The sequence below is a fragment of the Syngnathus acus genome, chromosome 13 (genome assembly GCF_901709675.1).
Source record: "Syngnathus acus chromosome 13, fSynAcu1.2, whole genome shotgun sequence".
Taxonomy (NCBI): domain Eukaryota; kingdom Metazoa; phylum Chordata; class Actinopteri; order Syngnathiformes; family Syngnathidae; genus Syngnathus; species Syngnathus acus.
The window spans coordinates 15,472,600-15,486,251 of NC_051098.1; the positions used below are offsets into that span (position 1 = coordinate 15,472,600).

The 13,652-nt window shown below is 41.5% G+C and overlaps 2 protein-coding genes across 5 annotated transcripts in view; one reads left to right on the forward strand and one right to left on the reverse strand.

The window, feature by feature from the left end:
• The first annotated feature begins 255 nt into the window (after positions 1 to 255).
• Positions 256 to 3,340, forward strand: LOC119132815 (caspase-1-A-like). Its single transcript, XM_037268307.1, has 8 exons — positions 256 to 414; positions 1,068 to 1,340; positions 1,454 to 1,539; positions 1,825 to 2,001; positions 2,075 to 2,321; positions 2,398 to 2,517; positions 2,708 to 2,817; positions 2,935 to 3,340. The coding sequence occupies exons 1-8, from the start codon at positions 408 to 410 to the stop codon at positions 3,037 to 3,039; spliced, it is 1,125 nt and encodes a 374-aa protein (XP_037124202.1). The 5' UTR covers positions 256 to 407; the 3' UTR covers positions 3,040 to 3,340.
• A 314-nt stretch (positions 3,341 to 3,654) lies between these two features.
• stx1a (syntaxin 1A (brain)) overlaps positions 3,655 to 13,652 on the reverse strand; it is a 28,704-nt gene continuing 18,706 nt past the window's right edge. Inside the window, exons 4-11 of one of the 4 annotated variants that reach the window (XM_037268314.1) lie at positions 10,525 to 10,599; positions 10,344 to 10,417; positions 9,800 to 9,908; positions 7,247 to 7,320; positions 7,028 to 7,162; positions 6,347 to 6,457; positions 6,125 to 6,235; positions 3,655 to 4,919 (exon numbers count right to left, since the gene is read on the reverse strand). In XM_037268314.1, coding sequence (XP_037124209.1) covers positions 4,842 to 4,919; positions 6,125 to 6,235; positions 6,347 to 6,457; positions 7,028 to 7,162; positions 7,247 to 7,320; positions 9,800 to 9,908; positions 10,344 to 10,417; positions 10,525 to 10,599 — 767 coding nt within the window. In that variant the 3' untranslated portion in view covers positions 3,655 to 4,841. Of the gene's footprint in view, positions 5,634 to 6,124; positions 6,236 to 6,316; positions 6,458 to 6,751; positions 6,787 to 7,027; positions 7,163 to 7,246; positions 7,321 to 9,799; positions 9,909 to 10,343; positions 10,418 to 10,524; positions 10,600 to 13,652 lie in introns of those variants that run through there. The other 3 variants (XM_037268310.1, XM_037268312.1, XM_037268313.1) reach the window with 3 other exon arrangements.

Genomic DNA, 13,652 nt, shown 5'->3' on the forward strand with positions numbered 1-13,652 from the left:
TCTACTAAACTCGTCTTGGAGCATTCCTGCGCAATCCTCTCTAAGCACCAACCGGAAAAGTGCTTATATAGTGAAAGACCATTTACCATTCACTGCTATTCCTTTTATACTATACTCCAAAAGGTCCTAACCTTAACTATTCCTGTCTAAATGTGTACGTATTTTTGAGTGTCCTCTGTATTGCTGTGTATACAATAAAAAAAAAAAAAAACTTTAGAATGTTTTGTAGTTTTCACCCCTCCCACACCGCCAACCCACGCAGTCTCTTATAAGAGTGTAATAACACTTTCACGCACATTGGAAGGTAAAGACTCGTTCAGCACAGCAGGGGCAAAGAACACAGAACAAACTCTTGCTAACTCTCACCTTTTCTTTCAAGCACTACTTCGCCTCGAGAGACACTACAGATGGCTGGTGAGCTTTTAATTTTTTTTTCATCTTTTCGTAATTCTTTCCAGAAGAACTATTTTTTTTAACTTTCACTTTTGAAAAACTTCCGTTCGGGCGTCGGGAAGACGGAAAAATAGAATAAACAAGAAAGTAGAGTAGCTCATCGATTTTGTCGAGGACAGTGAAGTCGATTAATTTTGATTCAACTTTAATTTGAGTAAAAGCAGAGCGCGCTTAACTTGTTGGCGTGGGCTTCCGGGATGAGGTTATTAATTATAAATCATTAATAAATGGCATTGAGGGTGCGAACTGTTGTTTATGATTAGTTAATATCGTTTTGCAACTATGCTGTCACTGAACATTTTTGTTCTAAAACCAACTTGACGTACTTGAAATATAGTTTGCATTTGATTTTTGCCACACTAACTTTTATGAGGCAGATTGGGGTCAAAGGTTTTGTCCTTGAAAAAACAAAACTCGTACTTGAAAAAATAAAACTTCAATCTAAAAATTAAAGGTGCTGATCACTTGTAAAATAAAACAATCTATTCAAAATAAAAGTATTTGAAAGTTTGTTTTCTGTAGCCTTGTAGCCACAAGTGGTTTCAATTTGATTTGTTCTTTCGTGCAAATAAAACTACATTGCCCTCTGTGATACTGTTTTGTGCTTCTTACAGAAGAACTAAAGCGCGTGAGAACGCTGTTTATTGAAAAAGTGACCTTGACAATAATCAATCAACTTCTGGACGACCTTTTGGAAGCTAAAGCCTTGAATGACGGAGAGCAGGAGAATATCTTGGATGTGAATGTCGGCAGAGCAGACAAAGCTCGTGCCCTCATCGACTCAGTGAGGAAAAAAGGTGATAAGGCAAGCTGGTTTATCATAACTTCCCTTAAAAAGAGGAACCCAATGCTCTTCGAAGAATTGGAACTCCCCGAGCCTCCCCATGGTGAGATGACAAGTTTCACAGCATGTCCTCAATAGAAAAAGACAAGTTGCATTTGACTTTTAATTTTTTTGCATCTTTTTTTTATCAAACGTTGCGTGTTTTGTTGTCTCCAGCTACCCCCGAGGCGGATCGTCAGTGGTCAACCAAACTCATCCCTTGCAAAAGGCCCTTTTGGAATTCCAAAAAGAATGACCCAGAGGTATTTTCTCACACTAATGTGATGTATACTTTCATAGAGAAATGTTGTCATTAAGAGTCTTGCTTTTTGAACTAAGAATTTAAGGATGGACGGTTTCCTTGGCAACATCATTTACTAGGATATTTTACAGATTTTTTTTAACATCCCACATAGCAAACCAGAATCTTTATCAGCGTTTTTGGAGGAAATTTCATTTTGTAAAATAAAAAAGAATGTTTTTGTTATGCAGACCATTTGTGGTATGCTTCCACATGCTAACTTGTTCAAATTTGCATATTATTTTAGATCTATCCTGTGACTGAAGAGTCCGTACGGAGCCGCGTGGCTCTGCTTATCACCAATATCAAATTTAAGGACCCGAGTCGTGACAGACAGGGAGCTGAGGTAGATGAGCGGAACATGCAAAGGCTGTTGGAGGCTTTAGGATACGAGGTGGTTAAACACACCAACCTCACAGGACAGGTAACAAACACTTTTTTTTGAAAGTTTCCAAAAAAATTCAGAGTTTCTTACCGACCAGCGTTGGTTCTGGCAGGAAATGGACAAGGCCGTCCTCGACTTCTCCAAACATTCCAAACTCAAAGACACAGACAGTGTGTTTGTGGTCATCATGTCTCACGGGAAATTGGGATCGATCCTCGGCGTCAACTGGAACAAGACCCAAAAGCCGGATGAAGCGGATGCGTTTGCCATCGATAACATTTACAAACATCTGAACTCAACCAACTGCAGGGCGCTGATCAACAAACCCAAGATCATCATCATCCAAGCCTGTCGAGGAGGTGAGTGAACGCAACGGCGCTCAGATTGAAGACACATTTTGTAATGTCGTCACCCGGACCATGTTGTCTGTTTCAGAGAAGACCGGGGCGGTGGCCTTGAGCGATGATGCGGGTCCGCTCTGGTCTGATGCTGCCGGTGGCTGTCAATTTGTCCACATAGAGAAAGATTTCGGCGCGCTTCTCTCTTGCACACCTGGTCAGTGCATCTCCACCTACCTTTTTTGTCCATGCGACTTGATTGAGGAAGGCCATTAAGTCACAAGGATAAAACATTTTGAATCGGAGCTGAACTGTATTGGAGGAAACGAGATTGTGACTTTTTGGCCCGCCTTTGCTCGAATCATTTGCTAGTCAACAAACGTTTTGGTTTTTTTCCACCTCCTCAGATACCAAGTCATACCGAGACCCAGTGACAGGCTCTTTGCTAATTCAGTATTTTGTTGAAGTTGTAAACACCTGCGCTTGTGAGAAAGACCTTGAGGAACTTATCAGGATGGTAAGTTTTACACAACGCTCGTCTAAATGTTTAGGATATGGAGTGGTGACGGATGTCTTTTTTTTTCTTTTTTGGGCTGTACCTTTAATCTCATGATGTTGTGTTTCAACCCCTTAGATCATGCGACGTTTTGAAAGATTGCCGTATGTGACAAAAAAACAGATGCCAACTAAAGAAAGATGGACGATGACAAAGCTCTTCTACCTCTTTCCTGGCATTTGACACCACATTTCAGAGGAACATATCACTGTCAGATTTCGGCAGTAATATTAACCATTTTATATGTAGCTAGGAAGTAAAGGGAAATGTGCTTTCGGCAGTTTGCAAACATATTTTATTAAAGGCTACGTTAGACTTATATATAATCACATCAATATAATCTTCAGTAGTGGCTGTATTATGCAAGCACATGATGAACCGGAAAGAAAGGAAATGTGCAAAGCAGCTGCACAAAGTGGTTTTCTCCGAAGTGTTGTGCAAACAGGAAATTGTAATAAAAAAGACTGACGAAGTCGAAAAATGATTTTTTTTGTCTGTGTGAAAGTTTCTGCGCATTGGGCTATAATTAGCTACATTAATAATAACTTACAGATAATGAGTTAGAATGTGAAAATGTGAGGTTTGGCTGGCGACGCTTGTGTGCCAACACCAATCTGCCTATGGAGTATCGCAAATGATGGGCAGACAAAAACACAAGCAGTCTGTTTCCTTTTCCAGACAAGCTTTACTTGAAAAACAAGAATTGGAAAAACAAAACCATGTCATCACGACACAACACAAAGGCAGCAGGTCGAGGAGGCAACATGGTAACACGGTTGATGACTTTTTTTTTTTTTTACTTCATGCTGACATCTTCGAGTGCGAACCTACATAATGGACGTTTAAAGCTTGAGGGTTATCAAAAGACACACTCACAAGAAATTGGGTCATCAAACAGCTTGACCAGGGCGGACATGTTTTTTTGTTTTTTGAACATACTGGCAGTGTTAAGACGCTTCCACAGCACAAAACAAGGTGGCAAGCAATCCTTTCATCCCTTGCATTCAACATGTCTTGACAAAACAACACGGTGCTATTTCCACATGCGCTCAGGTACTCACCACTTGAGCAAACAGTCTAAGATCGTCAAAACAAGGGGAAGTTGAAAATAAAGCGCAGGAGCATTTTTGCCTCTCAGATCTTTTTGCAAGACAGTTTGACACCAAACTTAACCATGCAGGATTTTTGCCGTCGTTGTTTTGCAAGGGAGGGAGAGGAAGTACAAAGGAGCGTTCGGGCCACCCAGAAAAGTAAAAAAAGAAAAACTTGAAGGTTAAAATTATGACCGTCAATTATGACCACATGAGAATAAAGTAATGTATCTATGAGAAAGTCAGACATTATCATAGAGTATTAATGTGAAGAGAATAAAGTTGTAGTTTGGAAAACAAAAAGATTCAAATACTTAGTGTCAAGTTATATTGTAGAGATTAAAGTTGTATATTTTCGATCTTTAAAGATTTTTTTCTAGACTAATATATTGGTGGGGAACTGATTAGCACGTCCGCTTCACAGTGTGCAGGGTTCGATCCGAAATTAGTGCCAATTTTTTTTTAAATCAAAATGGCGTTGTTTACATTTGGCACAGTGCATTGTGGGAAGCGTGACGTCACCGCTCGAAACGCTATACTCCTTTGGAGACATTGGATAAAAAGTAAAAGAAAAACTGTCAATAAATGTGGCTGGGGGGGGGGGGAAGTATTTTAGAAGACTGTCGCATTTGCCCACACACAAAACAGACAAGTTAGTATTATTGTCAAACTTGGAATGTATAGAGTGGTACATTTTGTAACTTTTTCCACAGCAAGAATTCGCTATCGTTGACAACACTCAAAACATTTGGAGCACCACATATTTTGAAATTTTACAAAATACAAAACTCATGCCAAAATATGTCGCCGTCGTGTGTCAACATTGCGTAATACGTTTGCATTCATGGCAAATGAGAACGTGTGTGTTTTTGCCGTGCGTGTGTTTGTAGATGTTTAGGCCAGCGTGCCTCCCACGGCAGACGCAATGATGATTCCCAGAATCACACAGCATATAATAATCATTATTTTCTTCTATTTGACCAAGAAAAGAAGACAAAAGGAGAGCATCAGTCATCCGGGGCAGCGAGTAGGGAGCAAATGACAACATGTTAGAAAATTTAATAAGCAAACACAAGTGCTAGTCTACTGCGCAGATGCAAAAGTATTGGGACTTCGATTCACTTCATATGTTGTCCATGACTATTATCCCACCAGCCTGTGTGTCTTAGGCTGCCACCTGGTGGCCAAGTGTGGAAAGGTTTTGCACAGATGTTGATCTTGATGAAGCAGCGTCCCGATACTTTTGCTCATACCATAAATTAAAAGTACAATAAGACAAAAAAAAATCTGCGATTATTTGCATGTATTGCTGGAGTGTTTACAGTATAAAATCCATGCAATGAATTTTCCACATAAAAAATGTGTTCTCTAGAAAGTTTGGTCATGCAACATGCAAAAGCTCTGCAGGAGTCATGCGTGTTACAGGTTTGTTGTAGGCGTGCGAATCACGCAGTGGGAATTGTGTTATCTTTTAAACGTTGTTTAACATCTAAGGGTAATTCATTGTGCCAGCAGCACAAAGTCCATTTAAAGCTTGGGTACAATAAAAAGGGCCCTCGTTACGTTGGTCACGTGGGCTGGAATGTTGCGCAAGTGTCTTCTCGTGTCCTAACTGAGGCCAACCGCCAGAGAAATTATGAGGACGCTCAAGCAAACAGCGATACAGCCTCCTATTAGGAGGATCTTCTGTGTTGGGGAAGAATGGGGCGGGGCAGACAGGGGGAAACGGCGTGTCAGCAATGTTTCAGAGCAAATATAGAAGGATAGCGTGACAGGTGAGGTCAAATGGTGGGCCACCTTGCAAATTAGCAGCTGGATAATTGTTTTTGGTTTTTTTGACCCAAGATGAGGGCAAATATCATTAAAAGTAAATTGCACCTGTAAAAGGGGGGAGTTTTTTGTTTTTTAAGAAACCACAGCACCCGAGGGAAAACAACCAATCAGAGCATTCTCAGGCACCTTCCTGTGTTGAGTTTGCATGTCCTCCCCCGCGTTTGTAATTCAGACAAGTCCACGTGGGTCCCTAATGACGTGTCCGTCGGGTGTAAAGCTGCCATAGCTCGACACACATGCTCAACATGCAGAGCGTGAACTACGGCGCATGCACACGTCACATCACACGACAACAACCACGCACGCCACATAATCCTCACGTCGGCCGGGCGCTCGCCACTCACCCTCCGGGCTTTACTCTGGTATTTAACCGCCTTCTTTGTGTCGGAAACGGCCCTTTCCACATAGTCTACCGAGTGCTCCACATTGTATTCAATGCGGTCTATCATCTCTCCCTGGCAGAGGGTCGGCGGGGGAGGAAAGAGGGGAGCGGATGTGTGCAGAATGGGGAAGGAGAGAGGGAAGAAAAGGGAAAGTTAGTTTCTGGATGTGGGGATTTCTCTCACCCGCCTGCTGGTCTTTTTAAACTTCTTGCATTTGGGGATGGTGTCTTTTGCTTGCTCCACGTAGTTGTGTGCCTCCCACACACTGCGCTCAATGTTGTTCACCAGCTCGCCCTGCGTGACAAAAACAGCCGTAAAAATGACTTAGAGACACTGTGAAGAAGAAAAAAAAAATTCCATTCTGAGAGCTTCCCTTATATTTTGTGTATCGAATGTGTATCGTGAACCATCACATAACGTTGTAACAAATATGCGTCATCAATACGTTCACAAAAACAAAGGGACAATACTGCATTTATATTTGAGTCACTATTCAATTATTCCAAGCAACAGGTTGAATGAACAAGTGTTTGCATTGACAGCGACAATGATTCCGCCCAGTGTAGAGAAGAAAAAGTAGTCAATTACCTTTGTGCGTTAGCTGGCTGCAGCGTTCTCTAGCGCTTTGTGCCAATGATGTGGAGACAAAGTGAAAGAAAAAAAAAAAGGGATAGAAACAGACAATGTTTACAGTAAAGGGAGGGAGAGAACTATTGTGAAGCATTTCATGACAGGAGGGTTAGTTCATAAGTTCAATAATTAAATTGAAAGCATCCATGCAAATTGGAGAAAACTAAAACTTTAGCGCCCCCGCACGTATTCGTGAGTTTGACACTGAGACGAGAACATGCGACACGTTCGCACCTGGCTCTCCACCAACATGGCCATGTCCATGAACATGTCGTGCAGTTCTCGGATGCTGTTTTCTAGTTTGATGATCTCGTTGTGCCGTGTCTCGATCTCGTTCATGGCCTGCTGGGTGATGTTGTCCATGATGATCTTAAAAAAAAAAAAAAAAACAATTTGGCCTTTGTTGAGGTCAGGACTCACTTGACCGCCTTTAATTTGGGTTGCATGACTTACCCCCGACGTGAAGATAGCAGGATTGTCACTTTCCAGCATGCTTTCCAGCTCCTCATTGGTCGTATTTCTTCCAGCTAGGAAACACAAAAAACACACAGTGAAAGAGGCGAACAAACCTGGAAAGTTATTTGTGCTCAAACTCCATTTGAATTTCACTTCTCTGTCTGAATAATGATGATTAATTCCTGCACATCATTCAATTCAATTAACAGGAAATGTGTGAGTCTCTCCATTTGCTCTCTAGCCATCTGTCTGGACTACTTTTTAATAGCCAATCCTGTGACTTAAAAATAATTGGTGTCGGAATTCAGGGCAGACATATCCGCAGGAGCCGCGCAAAAGAACAACTTGAAGCATGATAGCGACGCTTCTGTGTCAGCGTCCGGTCGTCACTGTGAAAGTGGAGTGGAATCTCTCAAGCCCTCTAAAGTCTTCCAATTTGGCCAAGGTCCTTGGGAAAATTGCTCAACTCAAATGGAAACACAGTGTGCATTGCAAGACCGCAGGGCAGTAAGATTTCAAGGACCAACAAAGTGTGTGCTTTGCTTTTATTTGAAACTTTAACAAGGAATTTGAAGAGAATATAGAGAAGTCTCAAAATTAAGGAAAAGTGAACTCATCTTTTCAAATGCCATCAATCTAATTCTCTTAAATTCCTTTGGGTGTGCACGTATTGGCCACTAGAGGGCAGTATAACGCAGATATTTACAGCACCGGACATTCGGAGCCAATCACAACTGCTTTGTAAACTGTAGTAATATTTGTCCGTTTTTTTTTTTTTTTTTCCAAATAAAGAATATACTGCTTTGTAAACTGTAGTAATATTTGTCCGGATCTTTTTCCAAATAAAGAATATATTCCTGTGAGTAATATTGATCCAAATAAGTAACATTAATTTCTCAACTACTCAAACATCAATGCTAGTTTTGTTAGCCAGTCTAGATTTGTTTACATTGAGTCTTAACATTAAGCTAGGGGAGATTTCATGTTTCATTTTACAGTAAACTCCAACTTGTAGTGTCAAGAAACAAATTGAAGCACTTTTTTTATTCTAACCTCACTTTAAAAAGTTGCTATACAAATGAAGTTATTTGTATTCTTGTTCATTCTACTCAACTGGTCAAGCTTGGAAGACATTTGACAATTACAGCGTGTCTTCAAACGCATCATCAGTGAGGTCGCTGCACCTCAAACACCTTGACGGCCCTCAGCAGACGTGTCCTCCTTTCTAAGTCAGGATAGCGCTTAGCTCAGCTCAGCTACATTTAGGTGTTCTCCTGGGCTCTATTGTGAGAAAGCAATTCGCAGCATCATCACCAGTGGCATTCTATTCTTAATAATAATTCTTTTTTGAGGCGGCAATAAATCTTGCATGTCATTGCCATTTCCACATCAGGCGAGTCACAGCTTGAGTTGAAGGACGGCGCAAGTGAGTCATGACCAATAGCAACAATGACAACACACACACACACACTTGCACACAACCTTTATAATGTGATCCCTCATCTCGTATCCATAACCTTCCGCCCGCTTCCTCACCTTTAATCTTTGTCACGTCACTCAGCGGGGTTAACCAAAAATAAAATTGCTCCCAACACACAAATGCACGCACACACACACACACTCACTCCCACCAGGCCATGTCCACTCTCCATTACTCTTATATCCCCGCAAAGGCTCTGAGGGAGGCGGTTATTTGTTACCATGGCGACTCAAAGCCTCTCCAGCCAAATGTCGAGCCTCGCAGGACTGGCTCCATCAGTTATCGTCAATATATTATTCATGCATTTCATACCTGTATTATCTACACGTGTCGATGCACTGCTTCTTTTCAAATATATGTTGGTAAAGCCTTGTGAAACTCTTACAAAGTACACGGATGCTATTTTGTAGCCAGTCTATGGCGATTTTCATTTTCATTTCGCATCAAGCTTATTCAACTTGCTCTGCTGAAACGACTATTACTGGAGTTTACAGGAGTTGGGGACCTTCTCTGCCTCTTTTTTTTTTTGCTTTTAATCACGCTGCATCATTCAGTCGACCTCATTGCCGAAAATCCGTGCTTCGAAATTTGTACTATAGCGGAGCGTGGTGGGTTTACCATCTTACCCTTTTATTCTGGAAAAATAAATGAGGTAATTCTTAAATCTCCCCTGACGTTTCTATTCTGCGTCCATGTCTAATCCCTTCCCTTGCGACAGGTGAGCTCAACCGAGATCCCTCGTGGCTCCACAAGCTGACAAATCAAATCAAAAGGATCCGTCGGTGCTTAAGGGGAGGAAAGGAGAATCGGATCAGCCTGCGTCTTACTCCACCGTTTAATCATTCCGTCTGCCTTGTTTGACAACGTGCCGTCTTTGCGAGATAACAGGTGGCGCTCACACATTTGAACCTGGCTGCTCCACATTGGCAGATGGCACGAGAGAAATGTTTACCTCTCTGTTAGGTGTGAGGGGTGGGCTTTTCAGCATGAACTATATATATCATAGAAAACCTTCATCACGGTGGAGCGAGGTGACAAATATTTGTCGGCCGCGGTCGGTCTCTACTCACTGATCTCCAGCTGCCTCTGAATGCGACCCTTGCAGCGCTCCCTGTAGTCCGACTGGGTGGCGTTGTACTCGGACATCACCTCCACAAACTTGCGTGACAATGTTGAGTGCTAGGACCACACAGAGGGACATATTATTGATGTTTTTTTAAAAATATTATAACAGACCATAACTATAAATTGTAAAGAAATGATCATCTAAATACTATTTTGGTTTGTTCTCTTGGAAATGAGGTTTTTAATATCAGTGACATTATTGTGAAAATTATGGTGATTATAGTTTGTCTTCTTTCAAAATGTCACACACACACGCACATGGACACACTTGCTCCATTTTTGCTCCCCTTATTTATTGTTATTATATGTTTGTGCCTTCTTGTTTTTATTTTTTGTGTTGTTTACTTGTATGTATATTGTGTACTATGTCTTGTCACCGTGGGATAGTGGGAACGTAATTTCGATTTCTTTGTGTGTCTTGGCATGTGAAGAAATTGACAATAAAGCAGACTTTGACTTTGACACACACACACAATATGTATATCTTACCTGTGTCTTGCGTATCCTCAAATCGGCCGACGACCTGTTCTGACTTTCTTCCTGCTCGATAGTGTGCAAAATGCCTGGAACACATAAAAACACCCATGAGAAACGTCTTAAGTCTTAAATTTCTTCAATTCAATTTCTTAAGGATCCTGAGAAAATGGATTGATTGCAGGATTGAACTCACTCTTTAATTTGGAGCGCACTTTGTTGGCCAGTTTCTTGATGTCCGCCATTAGATCTTCCAAGTCGGCCTTTGTTTCTGAGGAGAAATGGACAAACGTGACTCAGAGACAGTCGAAACACTTCCACAGAGATGAAAGCTATCCAAGTGTATCAACTTAACAAAGACAAACAACTGCTGTCTTCTTGCCGTCCATGCAATGCACACACTGCACAGATTTTGTCGTTTGCCGATCATCTTCAACGGATTTGGCGCCTTATTTTCAACAAGGCTGCTATACCTACTATCAAGTCCACTCGCGTTACATCACGGCACAATTTCCCAAATGCAAATGGCGTCTGTTTACTCGTGAAAGCCAAAATAAGTAACAGAAGCGCACAGATGACCACATCAATTTGAATCAATCCTTGTCGCTGACAGCTAATAAAACTCAACTCGCCATCTCCAGATATTGGATTACAAAAGACATCAAAGTTACTTTTAATTGGATAGAAAATGACTTTGCTTTGAATCTGAATAAATAACAATATTTAAATCGAAAACTGAAATGCACTGACTGCTCTAAGATATTTGAATTATTTGCAAAACTAATGCTGATGCTTACTTTCCAACTTGAACACTCGGCTTCCCTTTTAAAGTACTAATGGGATTTTCATTTAATAGCTCATAACTGCGATGGAGAAGAAAACAAAAAAAGGAACTCAGGCTCCGATGTGATGACTGATTTTGTCTCATCTTGGAATGGCTCACAAACAAACCTACCATCTCGTTTCCCCAGAGGATCGCTCCATCTCATTTACGACTTCTCTGTATTGTGCAAATTTAAACTCGCAAAAACATATTCCACCTGACTTCTGCTTTTAGGAGCGTGGCGTCCAGTTTAACTGAAGGCGGAGGAGTAATGGCAACCGACGCGGAGAAAAGTGGCCACAATTCCGAGGCCACTCGAGGGCAAAAATACTCGGCCACATTGGCGGAAATGGCTCCGCTGTAAATACGCTAAATGCTTGCATTGCGTCCTCATTTTGGAAAAGAGCTGCGTAAATGTTAACCATAAAAAGTTCTCAAATTATATACAAAGATAACTCATTTGGTTTTACAGGAAGGTGGGGGAAAAAAAATAATGGCTTTGACGCACTCAACAAACGACCCTGGGGCATTAATTGCCATTTGTAAGAAGGTAATTTATCATCTTGATGACAAAAAAAGCCACATCTCCATATGATAATGAGTCACAGGAGACTGGTAAACATGAAAAACGACCTTTACAAGTTTCTCAAGTGTCAATTTGCCGACACACTACTCTCACAGTCATTTGCATCTTCCAATTAATTGAAAGTTTACGTTTTACAAGCAGAGGCTGAATATACGCGACGGACGATGAGTCCTGACCTCTCGTCAAAATGTCTACCATGATTGGTTGGAGTTCACGCGAGATCCTAATGAGGAGAAGTGGGACAGTAGATGGATGGAATTGTCTGGCACCTTTCAAACGGTCCCCAAGACACTTGACAACACACGAAACAACATAAAGGATGATAGTCAAAAGGTTTAGAGGAAAAAAAAAAAAAATCAATCAAAAAGCTAAATGAAACCAAATATTGGAATTGCCAATACACTTGGCAATATTGGAGAACAATTATGGTGGACAAAATGAATGAGGAAAAAAAAAAATGCTGTGAAGAAAAGCGGTTCAGAAGATGAATAAATAAAAATAAAATAATAAATAAATTAAAACAAAAAAAAAATTATAATTCTATAATAACTTTACAAACACTCAAATATATTCACCAATTAAGGGAGTTGGGCTTGTGGCGACCAGCAGAGTATTTGTTGAAGAAGTTTTTCAACTTTTCAACAAACTCAGGGGTGTAAGGTTATGGATGAGTGTAACCATAGAAACCCTTCATGAGGTCAGCGGAGTCACAGTTAGAGTCGGAATAGAAAGCAGGCACGTTTGTGTTAGCGAGTCAGATTAGACCCTCTCCCGGTTGCCAAACAGGGGAGGCCAACCTGCTCCATCAAGTGTCCATCGAGCCTTGTAATTGGCCGTGGCAAAGAAAAGAAGAGCGCACTCGCTGATGAATCAGTTCAAGTGCGAGGAAGGCAAATTAGAGGGCAAAATTGAGGAATCAATTGAGCTGTGGCTTCACACTTCGTCCCTCTCCCTGACGCCCTCGAAGGGAATCTTCAGGTCACGCTTGTTGCCGCCATTAATACTGCGTTGCCATGGCGACGCGCACAGCCGGGCCTCTCACCAGCTTCAGATTGTTTCCAAAGTGGCAGAAGAGGAAGGAAGGGGAGGCGTGCGGCGTGAGCACGAGAGACAAATTGAAGTGAACTGGGGAAAAGTTTCCCGCTGGGCTATAAAATGATGGAGACAACACACAGCAGCGCGCAAGAAGGCTCACCAAACATTCGATTTATATATCCCGGATAAGCTAGCGCCCTAACAAGCAAGGCAGGCTTAGATGAATTTGGTGTGGAAGAACCGAAGGTTTAATATTAAGCAATGTGATTCATCTGCTTTATAAATTAAAAAAAAAATAGCTTGGGATGACTAGTTGTGTTTTGGCGCTCTGTAAACAACTAAACTGAAGACGGAGAGATGCAGTATTTACGTCATTAGTCTCCCCTTTCGGTCCCACTTGTGCAATTTACTAACATGACCTCCAGATGGCATAACAGTCAGGCACCACTTGTGAAAACACTTAGCAGGAACAATTGCACTGGTGCTCCACAATTCAGCAACTTGCTGGAATTCCACACTCATCTTTTTTCCACTGTGACTTCATGGTAAATGAGAGTCAAATAGATAAAGCAGATAAACATCAGCTCAATATCCTTCCTTCCGAGAAGAAACAGTCCATCAGCTCTCCTTCTTTGTGATTGTCAACCTTGAGTCAGAGCACCGTGACCTACATAGATTCCTTCGCTGTAACGCCGCTTAATTTGCTCCTTTTCCGATGCGGTGTTATCTCGGTCCTCCGTCTCTTCTCTGTCAATCTATGACTAGTCCTTTGTGTGTTTGCCCTGCTTATTGACTGCTGGAGACTCCAGGCGGGGCTTTTTTGAAGGCTGACCTCATCAGTTGGTGTTTGCTGTTTTTTTTGCTTTGCGACGGGGATCGG